Genomic DNA, 25,836 nt, shown 5'->3' with positions numbered 1-25,836 from the left:
TGAATGCAAACAAAATGAGTATGTGGTGGGACCGGAAAAATTTGTAATTTGGATTTAATTTAAAGGCAAGTGGGTGTGAGCCCCATAAATAAATTCAGCACTGAACTGTATCAGTGAAGACAATTTGAGGACCTGAGACTATAAGTGCAAACCCAGTGGCACTGCTCAAACCTGAAAATAACCAGGCCCACTAGTACAAAAAGATTTATGACTAATTGAATTTGACAAGGAATATTGCTGATGAACAAAGCAGATTGACCTTTTGAGCTGTTGGGTTTAGCACTAACTTGTACCTCATTGTCTTACACAAGGAAACATTTTGGGAATTAGGTATTCTCGTACCTCAGGAAGAATCGAATGCGTCCTTGGCCTTACCTGCTAGTTAAGTGAGTAGGGAAAAGGGAGGGGTAACCAAAGGCCTAAGGTCACTGTTACTTGTCCAGTGACGTGACAGTAAAAAGATAAGGCATTGCAAGCTAAAGGTCAATGTTCTACTGAAGATGGGAGCACAGATCAATTTCACTCTATCACTGATGCGACAAGGATGGGGGACAGACCAGACTCAAAGGGCACTGTGTCACCCATGCCTTGGTGTGAATAGACCTGGAGAAATCAGAACCATACCCTGGTGTGACAGCATAGGTATAGAGATCACAATTCCAGTGTGATTGACATTTGCTATATTTCAAAGATGTGTCATTGCTTCTTCATCTAACATGGAGGCAGAGTGGACAAGCTTTAAATTGTTTGAACAGCATCCAGTATTTGTTTGATAGGATGGCAAAGAGCTGCCAAATAGACTGACCTATGAGATGACACTGAGGTCTTGATACAGACTGATATTATATTAGTGGACAATTGTTAACCTGTCACAGTGAGGCAGTGTGCATATGAGGAAGAAAGGCAACATTGATATCGGATGATCTAAAGTGCTACAGTGTATGCTCAAGGGGATGCAGTATGAACTTGTTGCATGATGGCAATCAAGACACGAAAGGTAATGCAGAGTCCAAAGACTGCATTTTTGTTGAGGGATGTGCAGAGACTCCACGAATCTGGACTCTGGAACATTAATTCAAAATCCCAATGTGCTCATGAATATTTCTCTGTCTCTCCTCTTTTTCCTTTCACGCCCTTCCTGGGGGTCAGTTGTTAGGGTGTTTTGATCTGCATGTATACTGGTTAGCTATTTACACTATCCATGGAATAGCTCTCTGCACACTGGAGTCGATTTTTACCACCTTTGGTGTCTCTACTGTCGGTCATTTCCAAGTGCATATTCTCTGCCACCTTCCTTTCAATGTGACACAATTTGATGGAAACGTTTTTTATTTGTTCTTCATAGTCGAGATATTTGTTCCTAACATTTCTTCCCTTTTTCTAATCTGCCGTCAAACACCGTAACCATGGCAATTCTACCACGAGGTGGCCTGTAATGTTGTTTGCATTTATTAAAACACACAAAAGAGAATTATTTTTTAAAAATAAGTAAATTCAGGTTCGCATTATGTGATTATGATGTGAGGAGATGAGATTTGGAAGTGTAGTGTGGGTGCTATCTATCTGCTAATTCAGCTGTTCTTAATGTGTAGGCTGTGGACCCATGAGGGTCCATAAAACGTACACTGGGGGTCCACAACTGTTCAGAAAATGAAATATTATTAGCAGATTATTAAAACTTACATAAAAAAACTAAATTGAAAAGTGAAAGCTTTCATACTTTCTGTAAACGTGAAGGAATTTGAAATTGGAAGCTAAAAATTAAGTTGGCATCCTTATCTTGATTTGTGAGAGCAGCGCAAGTACAGAAAAAGGTTAAGAACCGTTCTAAAGTAACCAGAGGGTAACCGAGGGCAGGTGCCACACATCTTATAATGTAGTTAGTGAACAGACAAAGCCCAATATAGGGAACTTAAGACAATTCCACCCCTGATTTATTCATTGTTACACCTTCTTTTTACAGGTACCTCCTGCACCAGCTCTCACTAGCCGCATCTCACACACAGGACAGCATTTTCATTCAAGGCACGGAGAAGGGAAAGTGGAGGCTTAAACAAGGAATGTCTTTCTTATTTTTCACCAGTCACACTCCATGTGAGTAATCGGAATAATTTAGATGAATCTTTTGTGCACGTCTTGCATTGCAAACATCATTTTAACTACCCTGTGCATGCCGGTGTTTTATATATAGATATATATATATTGTGATAACATGCCATTTTATAGCTATTTTCTAGCTGTGAGCATTGTGAAACTAAGTGTTGCTATAGTTTACAGTGAACAGAATGGGCATTGTGCATCAAGGGGTTCAGGTTGCGAGGTGATACTGTATCACTCCTGATTTCAAGAGCAAATAGACTAACCTCTTGCCTTGGCATTACAGAAGATGGCCTAAATGTGATCTGAATAGTGTACAGTTCATAGATTAGCTTAAGGAGGAAACTGATCTTCATGCCCGCCCCTGCCTGGCTCAAATTATCATGTGGCTGCTAGGTACGGTGCCCAAGCAAGTTAGAGGATTTTATAAAGTGAATTGTGCTGTACAACACACATGAAATGGAAGACTGTAGGATGTCCGTTTCTTTTCTTACACACAATATTTAAATATCTTGTAAATTGTACAAATATTTTACAACATATTTCAGGAGTTAGGAAAGCACATTTGTTTTGTAATTGTGTGATGGAAACAAAGTTTTTTCTAGGATGAAAACAAATCAGAACCCTACTTGGTGATGTGCAAATGAAAAATATTCCCCACATTGTTGTTTGTACACTATATAGTTTTTTCAGTAGAACTGCATGTTAGTGGGAACGTTTGTGTCCATTTCAGTGGAAAATGTGTTGTCTGTAAACCACATCATGCTTAGTAAAATATTTATCAAAAAGTGAGTTTTTAAACATGAACTGAGAACCATTCCTGCCCCCTCCCTGATGACAATACTATTAGTGAATTGAAATGCAAGTCTGAGGTCATGTGTCACCTACATGGAGCTAACGATTAGTCTATTAAATCAAACAAGAGTGTGTTTGTACTGCAGACATGCTGAAGTCATATATTTGAAGGTGCTTTCATGTGTGATAATGAAGAAAAAGTCGACTGTGAAATAAAGTATTTGCCTAGGATCACAACTTACAGTACAGTACCGTTGGGTCAAGTAGACTATTAAAGTCCCTAGATCTGCAGGGCTTGTAAACTTTTTATGGATTTATTTGAGGTCTGAAAAGGGAGTGAATGCCTGGAACTGAATCCACTAGGAATGCTGATGGCAAGAGCCTTGGCATAGAAAACGGAGAAGAAAAAGTTCCAAAGCAAATACGAAGCAAGAGACAACAAACACCTGAGAAGAGACTCAAGTAGACCATAGATGGGCTTAGCACTACTGACCGACGATCATATGTGTTAATTTGACTGTTTCTCCTCTGAAGTTCTTTGACACTTAAATTTCCTCAGCTCAATGGCTTTTTCACAAAGCTCTTCCTAATATTGGGGCATACTCACACAGGATAGGTTTGATTTACTTATGGCATCATCTCATATCTAGAATAGATGTGATCTCACTCTGGAATGCTTGCAACATGCGTCACTAATCGTGTCAACATATTTCTGACCTGTCGCTGAGGTGTTTATAGCCTGCACTATAATTAGAGTCATCAGTGGTACATTTATAACCTCTGGCTATGCGAAGTTCAAAACTTGCATCATGGATCTTATCGAAGTTTGGAAAAACTGAGACTGGCACCTTACATCTCACCCAGCAGTGAGACGCTTGTAACTTCTGACTGTAGGAGGTTTGCATACTTTCCCAAGAATCCGTTCTGGTATGAGACGCTCACAATGTATAGCAGTGATCTTTTCTGGGCCTGGGGACTAAGTACCTATAGCATGGATCTAATGTAGCTTTGGATGTTCATAACATCGGGAGGCAGGAATCTTCAAACCTTGAATATTGATTTGATCACTGCATGTAAAGCTTATGATGCCCATCTTTTAGATGCATGTGATTTTCACCACAGATAAGATTTGAATGTGAAAGGTTCAAAGGATACAATTCAGACCTAGATGTGGTAAGATTTGTAACACGGAGCATAGTTCTGAGCCAACTGTAAGAAAGACTCCTAGCTGCAGCATTATCTTATCTAATGACATGCCATTACTTCTGTTTAGAGAGATAAAATGTATGTCTTCCCCAGTGTACTCAAGCTCAGTTTTAGCCAATGCAAGATGAATCACTAGTTTGTTTAGCTAATATTTCATTTAAAAAATTGACATGTTTATTATTTTTGTGACTGTATTTTCTGTTCTGCTATCATTTTCTCTTTGTCAGGTGGAGATGCATCCATTATACCAATGATGAAGCAGGAGGACCAGCCTTGCCAGGCAATTCCATCTGAGAAGCTGTTGCAGCAAGGAAAAGCATCCCATGACAACAATGCTCGTGGGACCACAGTTTGTAACAAAAGAGAACTGCATGACATGACACATAGCCTTCCAAGCAAGAGAGTGAGACATGATGGAGACAGAATAGAAAAATGGGAGCCTGAGGTCATAATGAAAGAAACAGCTGTCTTTCTGCCACTGTCTAGTGACGGACACTACCCTGAGTTTCCTGGCACTGGGGAAGGTGCAGATGTCAGAACATGTGGTGCACACTTGGGGCAAGATTCCGCCATGGTAGTTGCTGGTGAAGGAGCAGACACTTTGTATTCCATCCCTGGTGTAGCAATGGAGTTAGTACCTACAACGCTCAGAAAAGAAGCTACTCCTGTCTCTAGAATCACTTGTGAAGGAAGTTTCCATTTAATCACTGATACAGAAACCGTTCAGTGTTCCTCTGGAGAGCAGCTAACGTTTGCATCCTCTGCACCTCAGAGCAGTCTAAATGTTGCAGGATGTTTTACCACTGGTTCTACATGTGGAGCTAAGGTGGTGGATGTCCATAGAACTGGTGCAAAGTGTGTGCCTGGTGAACTCCAAGACAGCTGTGCTCCTGGGCTGGACTACCATTTTGTGGGCTTACTACGCGTGAAGCCAGGCCGTGGTGATAGGACATGCTCTATGTCTTGCAGTGATAAAATGGCTCGCTGGAATGTACTTGGCTGCCAAGGAGCCCTCCTTATGCACTTCCTGCAGCAGCCTGTGTATTTCTCAGCATTTGTGATAGGAAAGTGTCCTTACAGCCAAGAGGCCATGGAAAGAGCTCTTATCACAAGGTAAAGTAGTTACCAACATCTTAGTGATATGACAAATCATTAAATGTAAACACAGTCACCTGCATATGTTATGTTCCGGTCATCTTTCATATGCAGTACTAGCTGACTAGATTGTTCACTGTTTAGATCTCCTTTTAATTGAATTGTGTGTGTCTTTATCCCAGATTCATGATAAACACATATTACGGTGTGCCCCAATCATACCTCCTCTTTATAACAACATCTATCATCTATTCTCATTGTTGGATAATAACATCCTCTCATCCAGTCTAGCTGCCTGCTTACATTATGCCATACTCCAGTTTACTCTATCTCCTGATTAGGGGATGTTGTTGGGATCAGCAGACATATCCAGCTCTGTACCTACTGCAGACACTCCTGCTTTCTGATCCGAGCTAATGAATCACATTGAAATAGCCTTTAAAGTCAACCATGTATTGTCTTAATCCGTTGTCATCCGTTTTGACCCTATACCACCCAATGTTGGGTACCTGATTCATACAAACCTTTGACCTCATATTTGTTTGACAGTTGTGCAGTTTCCCTTGTGGAATTGAGGATGTTAATTACTTATTTTGATGACAAGTGAAATGGAATGGTGTCTTTTGATTTCGGTCTAGGTGCCAGCACATCGAGTCCCTACCTGATGGCTTCAAAGTTCAGGATGTAGTAATACTGCAGTCAGGCTTACAGTTCCAACATAGCCGCCTTGCAGTCATTCCGGTGCACGATGCAAGTAAAGGCAAGCTTGTTCCTAGCGGTGCAGGTGAGTCCTCTGAAACTACTAACGTTCACTCTTTTGGAAAACCTGTCACTATCAGTAATAAGATGAGGAATGTGGGCATCATCATGGTCTCTGCCATGACCACTAATACACACCAAAGAAATCTGACCAAAGCTGCTTCTGTCATCTAAGGCGTATAAAGACAGTTCTGTGTTTTAAGCATGTTAACAGATTCGTTACGATCAGTCAACAAATCTCTCATACCTGAACAAATATCTTCATAGTTATAAAGGAACTAAAGGTTTGGTGTACTTGCCACTTTCAGTTGTAATAAAGTTAGTGAAGGTTTTTATTTTATTTGAGAGTTTTATAAAGTGTCAACATGACCCAGAGGTATCAGAGCACTGTACAGAGCAAAGGCAGTGCCGTTAACAGTCCTGCTGCAGCGTTGAGGGTTGCCGTATGTGGTGCGAGTCTTGATTTGGGAATTCCCAAAATTGTCGCATTTCAATAGTCAAACCTAGATAATACTAATGATTGTATTGCTATTTTGAGGTCGGAAGCCGGTATGAATGATTTCAATTTCTTCAGGAATCTTAAGAAGTAGGAGTGCACTTCATGTGGACGTGCTAATTTGAGCTACTTTGAGCTTGCATTTTGAGATTTCTGTTGTGTTATGCCAAGGGACTTTGTATTTTCAACAATTATGTTTGAAAATTAATAAATGAAGCATATAACAAGGAATCCTACATATATGTTGTCCGATAATTTAAAGAGACTAGCACAATCAAGCTATCCTGAGAGCTGCAAGATTATTGAAAGTCAGTTTTGGGGAAAAAAGGGAAGTTGCTCTTTCCAACCCAACTTTCAAGGTCTTCCAGTTAGATCTTTGTGGAGCATTTCCATTCAACATTCAGTAAAGCTATATGTCTATAGTCAGATGGAGAGGCAAAAGAGGCTTTATTCTTTCAAATCTTTTTACTAATAGTTTTCATAAATTGTATATAACAGTAATGCATTACATCATCAATCAGATGTCAAAGTATTGAGCTCCTGCACAATGTCTGCCATTCAGGGTCATATGCTATAATAGGTGTTACTCTATTTAATGTAGAATACACAGAGAAACAACCCCCTAAACCTAATGCCCTACAAAGACAAAGAATGAGGGTGCTAGCTATAGGCTAGGCTATCTCTGGGAATGGCTGTCAAGAACCATATGGCTAAGTAAGGAAGATCACAGGTTGGGAGTAATGAAAGAGTCTGTTCAGTGTCAACCAGGGCGTACGGTGTAGACTGTGAGCATGTAGCAGGGAGTAAGGGGTATGACTGAGAATGTTCCCTTATAAGCATTGTTGAGTGTGCAGGGGTAGAATAGCTGATATGAAAATGATGTCTGTCTCTGAATGCAGAGAAAATGTGACAAGATAAAAACAGGATTTAAAGACATCTTTATTATTCATTCGCTTTGTGAATGAACAGAACAGCTGTTCTTTGGCAGCTTGCCAGAAAGGGCAAGTAAGCTGTAAAAATAGCTTACCCTGATGAAATTTGACTCGCCATAGCGAGTGGGCGAGTAGATTTCACGAGGCCTGCATAAGAAACTTGTTGGGAATGCGGGTTTCTTACCGCCCCATATAAGAACGCACCTTGGTCTGGAGCAAGGTGATATCTGTTGTGGTATGGGAGTTGAAAGTAATTGAAAGAGATAAACTTTTCTGGGAAGGACATTCATTTAAATCACATTGTTGCAACCTAGCTATGAAATATATAAAAGGCACCATCTCCTAATGTTTTTGAGGACGTGCCTTATGGTATTCAACCCAGTTAACCTTGGACCACCCTTCAAGACGACTCGTTATATTAAGTCCCAGGTACCTAATGGAACTAGAAGTCCAGTGAAGGGGACTAGTGCTTGCAAACGAGGGAGAATGTAAGGTGGAACTGTCAGATTGAGGACATGAAATTTTCTTTGTTTATCCTGAAGCTAGATACCAGTTCAGAGTCATCTAGCCTTGCACCAGGGCTGAAAAAAGACTCAGAGGGGTTGGGAATTAGTCATCAGCAGACAGGTTTACTTTATGGGGTCACTCCCCGAATGGTATACCAAAGTTCTCCTGAGTTTGCCTAATCTTCATAGCCAGTGTTTCTACCACCAGGGCAAAGTGGAGAGAGGAGGGGTCAACCCTGTTTAGTACCCCTTGCAAGATTAATGGGATTGGTGCACTGATCATTGATGCGGATGACTTCTGTGGGAGAGGTATAGGCAGCCATGCTTTTATCATACATGACCAAGGTGTATTTTGCCCAGAACCATGCTGAGAAAGGCCCGCTAACCCAGTTGAATGCTTTCTCCGCATCAAGGGATAACAACACAATCACTGTGTTGTGCCTTTGAGCTTTTTTGACAAGATGAGCTAGGCGCCAAATGTTGTCTGCTCCCTGTCTGTTGCGAATGAAGCTGAATTGGTCCGCATCATTTAGGCCAGGAAAAAGAGGGCCCAGTCACATTGCAATTATTTTGGTGTAGAGTTTTGCATTCATGTTTAGAAGGGCATTTGGGAGATGAGGTGCACAGTTAGCCACGTCATTGTTCTATTTAGGGATTAGTGCAATCGCTTTTTTGCACATGTTGGGAGTAAGACTAGTATGTTGTGTAAAAGAGTTAAACAAAGTGGTTAGATTTTCTTGTGAGTGGGGGAAGAAGGCTTTGGTCCCGGAGACTTTTCCAAAGGCATGTGTCTAAGAGCTTGTTCCAGCTCAGTTGCGTCTGTGGGAGATTCAAGTAGGTCCCTGTGCAGTGAGAGAGGATAGGTGTCCAGTCACAGTTGTGAAGGTAAGCCTGGATGTCAGCTGGGTTCTCTTCCCCTTGAGTGTATAGGGCTTAAAAGAATCTGTAGAAGGCTTCCTGTTTTATGCTCTCCTTTGTATTCCATGAGCCAGAGTGTGTTTTAATTGGAGCAATATATGATTTGATCTTGTGTAGTCTAATTGTATGTGCTAAAAGTGTACCCACCTTGTCCCTTTCAAAGTGTATGGCAAAATCCATCAAGTGCAGTATTACTTAAAAAGTATTCCTTAAATGCATCATGAATGGTAGTCCTATTCACTGGGCCTCTCAATATTTGCGGGATCAACCGCAGCAGGGCGGACCCTGAAGCGGACAAAGCATATCTTTCTAGGTAAGTGCCTAGTGAGTGTGATCAGATCCCGAAATTATGTCCTAGTCCAGTGTTTGGAGTAGAAAGTGGGTGATAAATGCAAAGTCTATGCATGAGTAGGTGGTACGTACATGGGATTACAATAAGTAGACTCTCAGGTCGGTGTGCAAATGGCATCATGCATTGACTAGTCCCAGTTTAGTGATCAACTTTTAGAGGGGGAGACATTGCTCCCATCCCTTGACAAGAATTCAAGTTTCTATCTCTGTCTATGATTCCCCCTTGGACCTCTTAAAGTTGCTCCACTAGTAGTGTGTGAAAATAAGAGTCTTGTAATGTGTTGGGGCACACAGATTTAGCATAGTCTGAGTTGTCTTTCAATTTTAAATAGCGGCCTTCTGCATCTTTAGTGTGACAGCTAGCGGCTTCTACCCAATGTGGGGTTGCACAGAAGAGCCACACCTGTGATTTTGCTGGCAGAACATGCCCATAATTGATGGGGATATTCAGGGTGTTGCATCCGCTGATGACCATTTTTGAGTAGATGTGTTTCCTGGAGAAAGATAACATTGGCGTGGTGTTTTGGGACGTATCTCCAAACTTGGCGTCATTTGTTAAGGGTGTTTAGGCCTCGTATGTTCAATAAGAGGAGTTCACTCCTCATCATGTTGAGGTTTAAGTATCGCAGTATATTTATCAGCTTGTAACATAGACAACCAAATCATTTCCTCCAACATTTACGGGTTTTCCTATCCGTCCATGGCAGGGTCATAAGAAAAAAAAGGTATACAATATAAAAAAAATATCAAGCCAACTGGTCCTAAACAATTTTCCTTTTCCATCAAAAAAGTGGGTAAGAACTCTGATCGCCACAAGAGTTGTGGTCCTCAAAGGGAAAGGAGTGACTTGAGTACAGGAGAGTTAAGGGCCAAGTTCAGGACTTGGATTGTAGACAGGTGGTCCGAGTTCAACAAGTACCACTTATCAGAGATATCAGTCTCTTGGTTTGTACAACCTTCCATAGTCTGCCTATACGCCCCATTCGCAGTGGCAATAAACCTGGGGTAAGATTCCTTAGGAGAGAGTCCATCCGACTGGGAATAGGCTCTCTATGGTGATTACGTCTTCATCTTCTGTTGATGTGAAATAACATTAGTTTTAGCATCGTCGGGAGTTCTAGCCCTAGCCCAATGTGTTTGAAGGCATAGAGTTTGCCATTCTGGCCTAACCTTGGTGTGGCCTGACATGCGTTCTTGGGCAGAACCCATAGTCTCCGATTCCTGGGGTAGAGCATATTTAGCATTGTTTTCCATTTCATTGAAGCATGAGACTAAATGGGTGTCCCAATTGATATTTGACATTGCGCTCTTTGCTGACATCCATGACTGGCCTGAAGTCTCTGTGCTTCCTAATAATGACAAGGGGTAGATCTTGCATAATTTGGACGGTGGAACCTCATAATATAAACTCAACCTTCCTCCTAGCTACTTGCATGATGGTTTTCTTGTCTTCAAAGAAATATACATGTGTCAGAATGTTGGGGGAGTGCTCTCGGGTTGATTTATGCTGGAGAGTACTGTATGTGCACGGCCGAATATGGGCAGGCGCCTCTGGGTTGCCCCTGATAGCCTGGGGAGGTTCCTTGGTAAAACCCATAATGCCAAATCCTCCTGTTTTGTTTGTAGTTTGACATATTGTTCCTCTAGTGCTTGCACTCTACTCCTTAGCTGCCCCTCTTTCGTCTACCCATTACGGAGATGTTTTTGCAGACTTTCTGTAGGCATGTATTAAAGTCTGTTGTAATGGAGACAATTTCAGAACGGATTTTAGACCGGAAGCAGTCAATATAATCCTGGGTTATGTGGGTTGATGTGGCACCACCTTTCCCCTGCGGGGTCATAATGTCCTGTCACCTGCTTCAGATTGGCCCACATATCAGCCACTGATTCCCTCCTGAGGTTTACCAATCGCCATATTGTAGCAGCACTGAGGGTCAGCACTCAAGAGTCAGTCTATAGGAGAATAGGGGTGGTGGGGGATAGGTTACGTTGGAGTTGTAGGTGAACAGTTAAACTTTTCGCAAGGTGCACAGCTTGACTGATGGCAATTGTAGTCAATGAGACATCTACCAGGTTTAGTGCTGTGTTGCTAATTAGTCCTCAGCTGCGCCAAGCCAGGGTTCAAGCCATAATTCAAGCACAGGGCCAGCACACTACTGGTGGGGTAAGATCATGTGGCTTGGTGGGTATGAGGCTTTAAACAGCTGCACAGACCTGAGGAGGGTGTGTTGGTTCTGTATACCCAGAGTCTGTAAAGTTATCACTCTCCCTGATAGCGAGAACATTGGTGGGTGGCTCAATGAGCTATATCACACAACTCTGATGCGCAGAGAGCGCCAGTGCTTGGGACTGCGCTCATCTTATGTAGGGTGCTTGTCAACCTCTCTGTGGCCTCTGCTAGTGCATGTCAGGCGTTGTTTGAAAGGGTTCTCCTTCCATTAGTGTACAGCAGTATGCCAGTCTCTGCGGCAGGCTTGGACCACGACCGGGCCCTCATTTACAGACGCTTTCAATACCCTATCCACTGTGAAATCAAGCTGCCTACACGTTTAATTCACGGGGCTTCCGGGCTTCAGGGGTCCAGCCTACCAAGTCCTGCTCTCCTGGCACTGAAGAGAGAAGGTGCCGTGACTGTGAAGCTCTCAGCAAATGCCCAGAGACAGGGTGGGCCTGACTGTTGGAGTGTTAGAGCTGCGCTTGGCGGCTGTGGTTGTCTCGGTCTTCCATGGCCACTGGGGAAGTAAAGGATTTTTCACAGAAGGCACTTTTTATCCAGCTAGTTGGGACACCAGTTGGGACACCAGAATGCACAAGTTAAATTGGTGAGCTGGACTCTGATGTGGGGTGCTGTAATCTATGTTAGGGCTGAGGTGGGGAAGAGCTATAGGAGTCTGCCTCCTACTTATATTTGGCTTGGTACACCCCTTCTTACTGCCTTGGCCATTGTTAACAAGAGAGCCTTTTTATGTATTGTGAATAAAATTAATTCTCTCTATCTTCACCAGCACTGTTTTGGACACAAGGTGAGAATAAATGGCGTAGCTTGTTGCACTTAATAATCTGAATTATATATACAATTTTCTACGTGCAAACCATTTGGACCGGTGCCAGCATTTGTGTGGAGTGACTTCAGGGTAAGAATCACTCTAATCTTGCTACCTTGAAAAATGCTACTGTTTTTGGAGCGCAGGAGGCTTCACATTTAAAAGAAAAGCAATATGAAGTCCATTCATATATTAGACCCTTGCAGCTGGGGCAACACTATTGTTGTCCAAGTTGGCAGACAGTGTTTGATAAAATGATTTACACATCTTCAGAACTTCATAGGATTCATATCTTTGCAAGCCCTAAAAAGGTCAAGCCATCCTTTTTTCATGATTTGATTCTTCACCTGCCATACTGCTTTTTTATATTTTCCTTTTAGCTGACACACAGCCGCTACCCTGTTGTCCAAATAACAAGTTGACTTAACTCTTCTAATTTTCATATTTAAGTTTTTGTAAGGCAGTGTGTTATTAGTTGAGGGGGGTTAGGTTTCTACCGCAAAAATAATCACAATCTGTGTTAGGGTGAAGCCTCAAAGTTGCTAAATAAACCTGAATTCCATCCCTTGGTAGCTATTGAACAGAGCAAAGAAGCTTAATTTAGGGTAATGTGTAAATATTTCTGCAGTACAAAAACAGATATAACATTGATATGCAAAACAATAAAAATCTCAAAGCAAATTAGAAAAATAGAGTAACGTTCAAAAATCCAATGAGGGGAACCAGAGAAAAAAATATAGTTAACGTTTTTAATTAGGAATATCGTCAAGAAGCACAAAGTGCTGATGATATTCAATGGTTGTGGTAAACCGGTCCCTAGGTGCAATTGGAAGCTGACCGCAATGAAGCGCAGGTCTGATACACCAACCAGGTTCATGCTGATCAAAGTTTTTCCCTTCTGACTTTAGTCATTTGAGTCTCTATCTACCACAGGAGTACACTTTTAAAGCCCCCTAGGATCCCAGGGTAGGCACTTAGAGACTCACTGATTCTCAGACACAGGGCAAACAGCAGGGCCAGTCCCGGTCCATTTGATTTGATTTGATGAGTTGGGCGGTTGCAGGAAAAGGACTCTTGTAGCTGCTTATCTCCCTGTTTCTTTAACAGGGGTTCAGTCCTATCACCCTTGGAGTCCACTTCTTTGTCCTGGGTACAAGAGAGCTGGTCTAATCTTCTAGGCTCTTCTCAGGTCTCAAACAGCAAGGTCACCCCCGTTCTGATCTTCTACGAGTCCAGTAGTGTTCTGAAGTGGGCACCTAGAGGTGCCACATTTATGCCTGGAACGAGATAGTGGGTGGAAATGACTCATGGGCACACCCTAACCAATAAGGTAAAAGTTCCCAGTGCCAGCCCTACCCTCTCTGGGCATTTTCAAGATGGTGGAAGTCTGCAACCACTCTAAACTTGGGATCTGAGAGTGGGGTGTATGTGGGGAATGCACTATGATGATCCTAGTGTCCTCCCGCATCTAACCCCAAAATTCAGTTTGAAGCATCCACAGTTCCCAGAATATTCCCACAATCCAAAGTCTGGTTAAACAAGCAGTAGGGTTTCAACAATCAGACAGTGGATGCACAAGAATTGTCTTGACATCCTGTCTTTGCCCTTTGCAGTGTGCCCCAAGTGTTGTAGGTAAAATCCCAGCAGGCCTGTATTGTATTTGATTGTATTATAATTGCATTTATATAGCGCTTACTACCCCTGACGAGGAGTTGAAACGCGTGCCAAGCAGGATCTGGCTTTCAAGCCGAATGTGACACTATAATATCAAAATTGGGGCTTGCCTGAGGGGACAAAGGAGTTTTAAAGAATATTAAAAATAGTTTTTTCATTATTTATTTAGCCGGTTCCTAACCTAACTTAGCATCATTAAATCTAATAATGAAACCCAGTGTTTTCCTATGCAACAGCCAGCTTTGCTACAGTGAGAATATTTTGGGGGAATTTTTCACTATAAGTACCTGTTTAACATTAAATTCTTGCATGCCTTACTTTTAAATACCACGCACCCTGCCTTATGGACAATGAGGCTTACATAGGAGCGACTTTTAAATATTTAAAAATAAGGTTTTGACCTGTCGAGGTCTTTTTTTGTCAGGGTGAATTTGTATTTTAAAACTACAGATGCCAGACTACAAATGGTAGGCCTGCAGTCACGTTTGCACTGTCACTTAAGTGGGTAGCACAGTGGGTGCTGTAGCCCACTTGTGACATTTAACTTACAGGCCTTGGATACACTTTGTACCATATACTAGGGACTAATAGGTAAGTTTAATATACCAATTATGAGTGTTCTACTTTCATCAGGTTTAAAGGGGGAGCACAAGCACTTTATTTCTCGTTAGCAGGGTTAAAGTGCACAGAGTTCTAGAGCTAGCAAAAATATGGGGTACAATGAAAGTTGAAAAATCCAGAGTGACACTGCAGAAAGGGTAACTTTCCTTTAGGTATGCTTTGTTCATCTTTATTTTTTTTAATACCAATGATGAACCTTTCACGTACTTAAGGTTACAGCCTCAGCCAGATTTAAGGTGCTGCCAATATCGCAATCCTACACAATGAAAAAGTTCCTAGCTATCGTAACGGAAAGTTTCAATTCTATTAAGGACTCGGAGGCGAGGATTATGCCTTCTTTCTCCACTTTATTAAAATAGCAGCACATTGAAAGATAACAAAAACTACGTTTCCCAAACATCCTAGGGAAAAAGTAGTTTAGAAAAAAACTCAAAGCAACAGCCAATCCTGGCAATGCAATACTGTCCAGTCAGGGGGCTCACAGCCCAACATAGTCCTCTGTCACTGGCCGTTTGTCCTCTTTCGAAGCACAAAGCCAGCCATTGGAGCACCTTCATGCATCCTGTTTGTTCAGGTCAGACCCTGTGAAGACAGAGATAAATTACCAACTGAGCCAAAACTACAAAGCCCGCAAAATAAGCGGCCACATAGTTAGAGCATTACAGAAACCTTAATCCCCACCAAACCCTTGCAGTAAAAGCAAATACTTACTGTCATACGGGGAGGGCTGTCTTTCTTTAGACCCTAGGGTAGGATAATCCTCACCTCCGAGTCCTTAATAGAATTGAAACTTTCAGTTACGATAGCTTGGAAATTTTATATTCGATGTCAGGACTGGAGGCGAGGATTATGCTAGTTCAAAGCTTGCTCACAACGAGGTGAGCCATGTCCAGCACTGGCTTGAAGTAAAACCGCTTATACGTTGAGTCCGAAGACCAATCTGCCGCGTGGAGGATGTCCTCAAGGTGGGCACCCAAGCCGAATGCTTTAGAGGCCATGGCCCCTCGAGCTGAGTGAGCGCCAAAGTGGGCTAGGCCGATGGTTGCTTCCTGCATCACCCACCTTACCCACCTAGCGATGGTAGGAGACAAAACGGCCCTGAAAGGTTTTCGAAGGGCAGTGAGAAGTTGACGTTCGCCTGGAGGACGAACTTCCTCTGTCATCTCACAATTTCAGGGAGTCCGGAAACTCTGGGTATGAAATAATCCAGCGACCTCTGACCCTGCACGCAGGCAGGTCGCCCCCCCACGCCACCACACAGCCGCCCGCTCCCTCGTTCCCGCCACTGCGTCCCCGCCCCCTGACACCCATCGGCCACCCCGCTCCCGCCTCCCAGCTGCTCCTCCCTCCCTTTCTATGTCTTATGGAGGCCGCGCAGCGGGCGCATCGCTGGCGCGCCAAAGGCAAGCCTGTCTGCGCCCGTCCGTGCCTGGACCGCGCTCGGCGCCAGAACCCCTGGACCCCGCGAACGCCACACCACCAGACTCCGCTACGACGCCAGCACCCTCCACGCACTCAACGCTGGCCGAAACCACACCTGCTTCCAAGCCACACCGAAACAGACTCACGGACCTTTCACCTGCCACACCTGCAGCTTCACTTGTGACAGAACCACCAAACCTCCAAGGACCGGACCCAAACACCTCCGCTGCATACTCCTCAACACCCGCTCCGCATGCAAACATGTCGAGCTTTGGGATTTGCTCGACACCTCCGCCCCAGATGTGGCCTTCCTGACCGAGACCTGGTGGAACGACTCCTCGGCGCCCAACATCGCCACAGCCATCCCGGACGGCTACAAGATCACCTGCATGGATCGCGCCAACGGAATCGGAGGAGGAATAGCCATCGTCCACAAGTCTACCCTCAAGGTTGCCACCCACGCAGACAACACCCTTAACACCGCCGAACACCTGCACTTCCGGATCCACACCGACCCCACCACCACCCTCAGAGGAACACTCATCTACAGACCACCCGGACCCTGAGCACAATTCAGCGACTCCATCGCCGACCTCGCCAGCACCCACGCACTTGCCTCCACAGACTACATCCTCCTCGGGGACCTGAATTTCCACCTCGAGAACAACAACGACGCCAACTCCGCCACCCTGATCGATAGCCTCGCCAACCTCGGCCTCAGACAACTCGTCACCGCACCCACCCACGCCGCTGGCCACACACTGGACCCCATTTTCTCCACAGGCACCCACGTCGCCTTCAACCACACCACCGAACTCCACTGGACCGACCACCGCTGCATCCACTTCACCTTCAACAAGCCAACCACGCACCACCGCACCCAACAGCTGCCTTGCCGCTGTTGGAGCAAAGTCACCGAAGACCAGCTGATCACCACCCTCGCCCAGAACCCACCCACCGACCCCACCAACCCAGACGCCGCAGCCCGCAACCTCAGACAGTGGATCGACGACTGCGCCAACACCCTATCCCCGCTCAAGAAACCCTCCAACAACCACGCCAGCAAGAGAGCCACCTGGTTCTCCGACGAGCTGCAGACCTGCAAACGCGCCTGCCAGAAACTGGAGAAGATATGGCTCCACGAACGCACTCCGGACAACCGCGCAGCCCACAAGGACGCCACCCGCAGACATCACCACCTCATCAGATTAGCCAAGAGAGCCTCCTTCAAAGACCGCCTGGATAATCACACACACGACAGCAAAGAGCTCTTCAGCATTGTAAAGGAACTCTCCAACTCCAGCGCCAACGACATACCGCCCTCACAAGAACTGTGCAACTCACAGGCCATCTTCTTCCACCGCAAGATCGCTGACATCCATGACAGCCTCAACACCATGACCACCCCGACTACGCCAGACCCCACCTCCCCTGTGGACACCACCAGTGCCAACCGCCTGACCTCCTGGTCCAACGTCAACGACGACGAGGCACGCAAGGTCATGAACTCATCCACTCAGGATCTCCGTCAGACCCGTGCCCACACCACGTATTCAACAAAGCAGACGCTGCCATCGCACCCCAACTACGGAAGGTCACCAACATCTCCTTCGAAACAGCGACTTTCCTGGAAAGCTGGAAACACGCCGAAATCAGCGCCTTCCTCAAGAAACCCAAGGCGGACCCCAAGGTCCTCAAGAACTTCCGGCCCATCTCCCTGCTACCGTTCCCGGCAAAGGTCATCGAGAAAATCGGCAACATGCTACTGGCCCGCCACCTGGAAGACAACAACATCTTGGACCCGTCCAGTCCGGGTTTAGACGAAACCACAGCACCGAGACAGCCCTCATCGCCGCCACAGACGACATCAGGCGCCAACTAGATAACGGCGAAACATCAGCCCTCATCATCCTGGACCTGTCAGCCGCCTTTGACACGCTCTGCCATCGCACTCTAAAGACACCCCTCCTAGAAGCCGGAATCCAAGAGAAGACCCTTGACTGGACCACGTCCTTCCTCTCTGGCAGAACCCAGAGCGTCCGCCTCCCGCCCTTCCGATCCGAGGCCACAGACATCATCTGCGGCGTCCACCAGGGCTCATCCCTCAGCCCGACGCTGTTCAACATCTACATGGCCCCCCTCGCACAAGTGGCCCGCCAACACGACCTCAACATCATCTCCTACGCCGACGACACCCAGCTCATCATCTCCCTCACCAAAGACCCGCACACCGCCAAAACCAACCTCCACGAGGGAATGAAGGCCGTCGCCGACTGGATGCAGAACAGCCGCCTGAAGCTAAACTCCGACAAGACGGAAGTACTCATCCTCGGACCCACCCCCTCAGCTTGGGACGACTCGTGGTGGCCGGCCACACAAGGAGCAGCACCGACACCCACCGACTATGCACGCAACGTAGGATTCATCCTCGACTCCTCCCTCTCCATGTCTAAACAGGTCAACGCCGTCTCCTCCTCATGCTATAATACCCTCCGCATGCTCCGCAGGATCTACATGTGGATCCCGACCGAAAAAGGAAGAACGGTGACACAGGCCCTCGTCAGCAGCAGACTGGACTACGGCAACGCAATCTACGCAGGAATCCTAGCCAAACACCTACGACGACTACAACGCATCCAAAACGCCTCCGCCCGACTGATCGCCAACGTCCCCAGCCGCAGGCACATCACCCCCCACCTGAGGAGCCTAAACTGACTCCCCATCGACAAGAGGATCACATTCAAGCTCCTCACCCACGCACACAAAGCACTCCACAACGCCGGACCAGCCTACCTGAACAGCAGACTCAACTTCTACACCCCGACCAGCCAGCTCGGCTCTGCAAGCCTCGCCCTCGCCGATGTCCCCCGCATCCAACGAACAACCTCCGACGGCAGATCCTTCTCCTACCTCGCCGCCAAGACCTGGAACACCCTCCCTACCCACCTACGACAGACCCAAGACCTGCTCGCCTTCAGAAGACTCCTCAAGACCTGGCTCTTCGAGCAGTAGCGGCTGCCCCTCCCCTCAGCGCCTTGAGACCCTCACGGGTAAGTAGCGCGCTATACAAGTACTCTGATTGATTGAATCAAGGAGTGACACTTCGTCCTTCTAAGGAGAGTGAACGTTACCCCATTTGGAGTAAATATTCTACTCGTGATGTCTAGCGCCCTGACATCAGAAACCCGTCTACAAGAGCTGAGGCATAGAAGCATAGCTAACTTAGCCGAAAGCTCTTTCCTGGAAAGGAAACGGTTTGGTTGCCAAGACAAGAATAAATTAAGCACTTGGTTAACATCCCAAAGGGCGGAATAGTGAGGCACTAGGGGTAGCGAGAGTTAGATTCCCTGTAGCAGCCTGAAAACCAAAGGGGGCTCACCCACAGATAAATCGTTAACCGGTACATGACCGGAGGCAACAGCTGAGCGAAAGGTGTTTATCGACCTATACGCCATGCACTTGGATGCCAACTGTGCCAAGAAATTGATGTTGTGCACTACATCGGCGACCAGGGGATCATAACCCCGTCGCACACACCAGCGGGACCATCTGCTCTAAGCTTATCTGTGTCTCTTGACGATGCTGTCCGCCCGCGCTTTGGAGATAAACGACTCAGCCTCTTGCGAAAGTCCTGGGACCTCCCATCGTCCCCTGAAATCCGCTACGCCATGAGCCACAACAAGTTTGTTTGCACCAGAGGATGAGGCTCCTTATCCGGACTCAGAAGGAGGGTTGGAGACTGGGGGAGTAGGATTGAAGAATCCCAAGAAAGTTCCAGAAGAACTGGAAACCATGCTTGCGACCTCCAAAAGGAGGCGACTATAACCACCTCCGCTATCTGGTGTCGAACTTGTGCCGTTGACCTTGTGATCAGAGCAAACGGCGGGAATGCATACCCTGTCTTCAAGCTCCAATCCTGCAGGAAGGCATCCGTGGCCACTGCCAAGGTATCCGGTCTCCAACTGAAAAACCGGGGAAGCTGGTGGTCCAATCTCGAAGCAAACCGATCCATCGAGAAGGGACCCCAGCGATAGTTCAGCCTTTCAAAAATGCTCGGATCTAACATCCAGAGGCTGGAATCCCAAAAATTGCGGGACTGAAAATCCGCCTCCCGGTTGTCCCGACCTGGCAAGTACTCTGCTGTTACTGCTACCTAACTGTCCAGGCAGTACTGCCAGAATCTCGCGGCTAGGTCCGAAAGGGCTTTGGATCTGGTGCCCCCCAGATGGTTTATATACCGGACCGCTGAGAAATTGTCCATCTTGAGTAGGACGCATGAGCTTACGGAGTCCTTCGTCCAGCAGCGGACGGCAAAGGATCCCGCCAGAAGTTCTAAGCAATTTATATGTAACTTCTGTTCGTCGGGAGACCACAAACCTCCTGTAGACAGGTCTCCGCACCTGGCTTCCCATCCCAGCCTGCTGACATCAAACTATAACCAGATCCGCCGTCGAGCCAAAAATCGGGCACGCATTCCATGCCTCTGTCACGTCCTTCCCCCTGCTGTTGTGTCTGGCGCGCTGACTGTACTGCCCATGCGCGCGCCTGAGCACTCAAGGATCGAGGAGGGTCAGCGGTCTAGTTGTTCGACGTGACCCGCCTCGACCAATGAGCAAGTACTTCCGGGAACGGGTCTATTTCACCCGCGAAGCCACGTAACTCTGGGCTTCGTATTGACGTACCGAGCCTACGCAGGAGCGTGGCTCGATCTGCAACCGGACTCTCGTCCGGACCGCGCAAGGGCGCCAACTGCCGCTGGATTTGCCGAAACCTGCTACACTGGTATCCTGCTCAAAGGCAAGGTATTCCTCCTTGTTATCTCCGCTGCGCAGGCGCGCCTTCGGAGATTCCCGCGACCCGTGTATTTCACGGGGTCGCTGCAAACCTTCTCACCGCTCGTGCCCCAGCGCGAGGCGGACACTCCTCTTTGTACTTCGGCGCAGGAGCGCTACCCCAGTTCCTTGGGTCCCGTCCCTGGCTCGTTGTCCCCTCTGCCCTTCCTTGCATCACGCTCTCTCCTCGGAGGTTGACCGGACTAGTGTCACTCCGGGAAAGAGCACGTTCCGACAGCCCGATTAAAACTGCCTTACAGTCCCTCTGCACCTCGCGCCCCGCGGGGCTTCCTGGCAGTGCACCTCTTATCCTCTCAGTCGCCAGTGGGACCTAGCTGGGAAGTGTTCCTGGGCAAGGGGATTCACCATCCTTTCCTGGAAGTGTGCTCCCGCCGCATAAGGAGTCTTTCTTGGAACATTTCTTGGAACATTGTTTACACCAATAGTTATTGCCAGAGACTTACAGAATCGCTACACCCCAGGTGACTATAACCTTCCCTCTGTTAGTCCGGTCTGTCTGGGATATCGATGTTTGAAGTGTGTTTGCTACCCATGTGTTTCCTCTTACAGGTCACGCCCATTAGCAGACCCAGTCGTGGTTCCTAGGCATCGTCCCCAGTCGTCCTCATCTTCCCTGGCTCCTCTGGCGGCCTCCCCCGGTTCCTTGGTGTTCCTAGGTAGTAGTCACCCTATCTGGGGGGGCTAAGGGTACTGGAGGGGGTTGTCCACGTCATCCCTGCGGAATCACCCCACGCAACTAACGGTAAGCAGTGTGGGGGCCTGACAGCCTCCATATGATCTAACCACCACTGAATCTCTTCTCGAGCCTCCCTGGACAAGACAACTTTGTGTGAGTAAGAAAACCCTTTTCGAAGGAAGAACGCTTTCAGGCGTTGCAGGGCCTGGTAATGCAGAGGGCCCGTGAAAATTGTTAGAATCGACGCCAAGAGGAGCCCGACCACTCAAGCTAATTGGCGAAGGTAAACCTGTTGTCTGAATTTCGAAATCTTCCTTGACGGGAGGCTCAGAGTACGGTGGAGACTATAACAAAGCCCAAAAAGATAATGGACTGAGAGGGCTGTAAAAGAGACTTTTTCTCGTTTATCACGAAACCCAGACTTTGCAGTAGGTCCACTGCCATTTGAAGATGCGCTGATAACTGGCACGAGCAGGCTCCCATAAGGAGGAGGTCATCCAAATACACAATCATTCACACGCCTCGAGCTCGCATGAACTCCACCACTGGTTTGAGTACCTTGTTGAAGCACCAGGGAGCTGAGGACAGTCCGAATGGAAGAGCGGCAAACTCGAAAGTCTGCTGATGCCAGATGAACTGGAGGAAATGTCTGTGCGAAGGGAAAATTGGGATTACCAGGTAGGCGTCTTTGAGGTTGAGACGCACCATCCAATCCTGTGGACGCAAAACATCCCTGAGGAGGTGTATCCCCTCCATCTTGAAGTGGTGGTACACTAGCCACTCGTTGAATTCGCTTAAGTTTATGACCGGCCTTTTGTCACCATCGGTCTTGTCCACCAAGAATATGTTGCTTCTAAAACCCGCAGGGTGTGGGGCGATGGGGAAGATGGTGCCCTTGTCGAGGAGGGATGTTACTTCCTCGTCCACGAAGGCGGTCTCCTGAAGAGAAAACTAAATGGGTCGGGGTCTGGACCTCTGAACAGGTTCCCCCAGAGAGTCTAAACGGAACCCCTCTACCATCTGAAGGACCCAAACATCCCTTGAGATAGAACCCCATGCCGGGATTTTTTTTTCCAGCCACCCCCCTATTTTTAGGTGGGAAGAAGGGAGAACACTCACCAGGACTTGAGGTGGCTGCTGCTCCTCTGAAGCCTCTACCCTTGCCACGCCCTCCTCTTGTAGGGTAAAAGTTCCTGAATCTGGTCTGATTCTGGTACTGTCTGGAGCCCCTTCCTCGACCGGCGCTGTGAAAAACACGGGGGAACACTTTTTTGATTGTTGTCTGGGCCTTGTCCAGCGATGTAAAAGTATTGACAAATTTGCCCAGTTCTTTGATAAAAGGTTCTCCGAAGAGGCCCCCCTGAGCTACAGGTCCCACCTCCGAGTATGCCAGATCTCCTAATTTTGGGTCAACCTTAATTAGAAGGGAGTGGGGGCGCTCGGTGGAGAGTGCGCAATTGGCGTTGCCTAAGAACACTACGGCTCTCTAGGCCCATCCTGACAAAGTGTCTGGGGAAATTAGTGAACCTGAGACTTTGGCCTCGTCCGCATATCTAATATTTTCGTCAATGGGCCTAAAACATCAAGGAGCTTGTCTTGACAAGCCCACCATGACCTGTCAATCTCATTTTAGGGATCCCGAACAAACTATTGCAGGAAAGTGGCCTTGCAGGGATCAATATGTGGGGTAAGGGCCACTTTACCCTCGAGAGAGGGCCGGGGAGACTCCGCCCTGAGGCAATTACGATCCTCCTTCTCTAGAGGCCTACGAATGTGCCCCGCTACATTAGTAGCGACCTTATCAGCCGGGGCCCATTCGGAGGAACGCGGATGGACAATCTCGTCCGGGTCCAGCATATCTGACGCACCCTTGGAGGACTGGGACGGGCGGGAAGGGAGCCAAGGTCTGGAAGGGCCTGGGTCGTCCCCTGCGTCCCCTGTCGCAGCTGGCGTATCTAACAGTGGAGAAGTAGGGGGTGTCCCTGCCAGAAGAGCCGGCCGCCTGTCAAGGAAGGCCTGCTTTAGTCTGGCAAATGCATCTAAATCCAACCCTGAGTCACGGGATTTTTAGAAGGAGGGTACCTCAAATCCCCTTGAGGGAGCCCTTCAGGTTTAGGAGGGGGGATCCCGAAAGGAAAGGTTGGGGTGCTAGGCGGTCAAAAGCTTGGGCAATCTGGCGTGAGAGCCTCTCCTCTAACGGAGTCATGGCCTCCCCCACCACCTGGTAGATAGATGTGTCTACAGTGTCATAAAGATCACCCCCCCAGGGAAAAACTGCCAGAGGATCCTCCTCCTGGCAAACCTCCTGGAATTCCTGGTATTCCATAGTACACTGCAGGGTCAGAGCAGGGTCAATAGACGTGCCTGGGTGTCAGAGCACAAGGCCTCACAATAGGGCCTACCAGTGAGGGCTGGGTGTCAGCCTAAGTTAGGGAGCGAGCTATTCGCAATTAGTTTGTTAAATTGGCTTAAAATCCCTTGGGACACGGGCTGGTGCACTGAGGTGTAGAGGTATAAACCCTGTGAAGGGTGGCTGGTGGGGGCAGTGTCCCAAAAATCAAGCTGTCAAGCCAGTACAGACCCAGAACACAGGTGTGCAAATAACTAAAATACAGACTCTACTCCCAATCTTCATAGGCAGCAGAGCGCTAACTGAAATTGACAAGCGATAGGCTGTTTTTCATTGAACAGCACAATCGCGTAAAGACGCACACGGGCGTAGAGCCTTCTCCACCGGCGGCCGCTCAGGAATGCACGCGAGGATCAGAATTCCAGAAATGTAAGGAATTTGAACCTCGCGCTGCACTCCGTGCCTCCTCCCACACCTCCTGGCGGTGGGAGGCCGACACGACGCGCGCCAGCAGCAGCGCACCACATAAGAGCGAGACCGCTCACACAATGCCAAATTCTTTTCACACAGAAAATAAAAGTTAGGAAACAAAACGCGAGCCGCGCTTGCCGCACAACGCTGGCAGAATAAAATTCAATTAGTCAGTGAAAGACGACGCGGTAGCACATGCATGGCAGCAGAGGCATTACAATACCACAGTACACAACTGAAACGGTAACACAAAGCGTATAAATCTAAGAAATAGAAAACACACACAGCTTCAGCACCAACAGTAAGATAACAAACTGGAGGGTACTTTGCTCGCTGCGTAGCAGCGACGAAAGAGGATAATCAGCCAGTGACAGAGGACTATGTTGGGCAGTGAGCCCCCTGATTGTACAGTATTGCATTGCCAGGATTGGCTGTTGCTATGTGTTTTTTCTGAAATACTTTTTCCCTAGGATGTTTGGGAAACGTAGTTTTTGTTATCTTTTAATGTGCTGCTTTTCTAATAAAGTGGAGAAAGAAGGCATAATCCTCGCCTCTAGTCCTTAATAGAATAGCTGACTATTTACTCACACTAATTAAAGCCTCGTCTCCACTGGCATCTTCCCCTCGATGATCTGTCTCTTGCTCAATTGAAGTTGCTTAATCTCATTATCATTTCATTATTTTTCATTTTCCCTGACCATCTGCTCCACCAACAAAGTTAATAGGACTGTTAACACAAGTCCTACACTTAACTTAACCAGTTGAGGAAGGCAGTCGTTCTCAGTCTTTTAGAGAATTTCAATATCCCTATGGGATTTGGACAATTCTCCAGAAACACATGTATAATCTAATATTGCTGACCTATTCTCCGAGAAATGAGTGACATAAGGAAGAACCTAATTTACAAATAGAGAGTGTAGTGCACAACAAATGATTGCCCCAGTTTATTCCCGATTTGAGATGGCTTGCTGCTAGGAGGAATCCCCCATGTTAAATGTTCTTAAAATAATCACTCAAAATCATCCTTTCTCCAACACAAATTAAAATCTCCAGTAATTATAATTTTAGTCTCAAACTATTCGACTATAAGTTTTGTGGAAGCTCATTCTCTACTGTTTTTTTACTGCAATTGTCAGATTAACATATAAACTACCAAGCAAAATACTTATTATTCGTAAACTACTACCCATGGGTAAATTTAACTTCACTGCCAGTAAATATGAGACAAATAAATCCAATGATTTAGAGCTAGTCGCAATATTAATAGTGCTATATATGACCATCCTTTCCAAGATGTGACCGTTTTTGATTATTAACTGCGGGGTAGAAAACTCGCAGAAACCTCATATCTGAAACTCTGTTTTGGCCCATGTTTCTTGCAGACAAACTGAATCACAGGATCTTTCAGTCATTCCAAAACAATATTTAGATTTAAACATTCAAGAGCCCTCTGAGCATCACAGCCACTAGTACTTCATAAAGTGGAGGTGTTTATGCGTATTGGTCCACCTTATTATCCTGTCTCATCTGCAGTTTCCTCACAGCCTGAAAAACATGCATACTGCAGTCT

At 46.7% G+C, this 25,836-nt stretch overlaps 1 protein-coding gene across 1 annotated transcript in view; it reads left to right on the top strand.

Moving 5' to 3' along the window:
* The window catches only part of ADAT1 (adenosine deaminase tRNA specific 1), a 179,192-nt gene that overhangs the window by 28,161 nt on the left and 125,195 nt on the right, over positions 1 to 25,836 (top strand). Inside the window, exons 5-7 of the mRNA XM_085636915.1 lie at positions 1,964 to 2,094; positions 4,326 to 5,211; positions 5,832 to 5,977. Coding sequence (XP_085493041.1) covers positions 1,964 to 2,094; positions 4,326 to 5,211; positions 5,832 to 5,977 — 1,163 coding nt within the window. The remainder of the gene's footprint in view (positions 1 to 1,963; positions 2,095 to 4,325; positions 5,212 to 5,831; positions 5,978 to 25,836) is intronic.

This window comes from Triturus cristatus, chromosome 12 (assembly GCF_964204655.1).
Source record: "Triturus cristatus chromosome 12, aTriCri1.1, whole genome shotgun sequence".
Taxonomy (NCBI): domain Eukaryota; kingdom Metazoa; phylum Chordata; class Amphibia; order Caudata; family Salamandridae; genus Triturus; species Triturus cristatus.
Note: the sequence above shows the minus strand (reverse complement) of the source record. Positions and strands in the feature narration are given on the sequence as shown.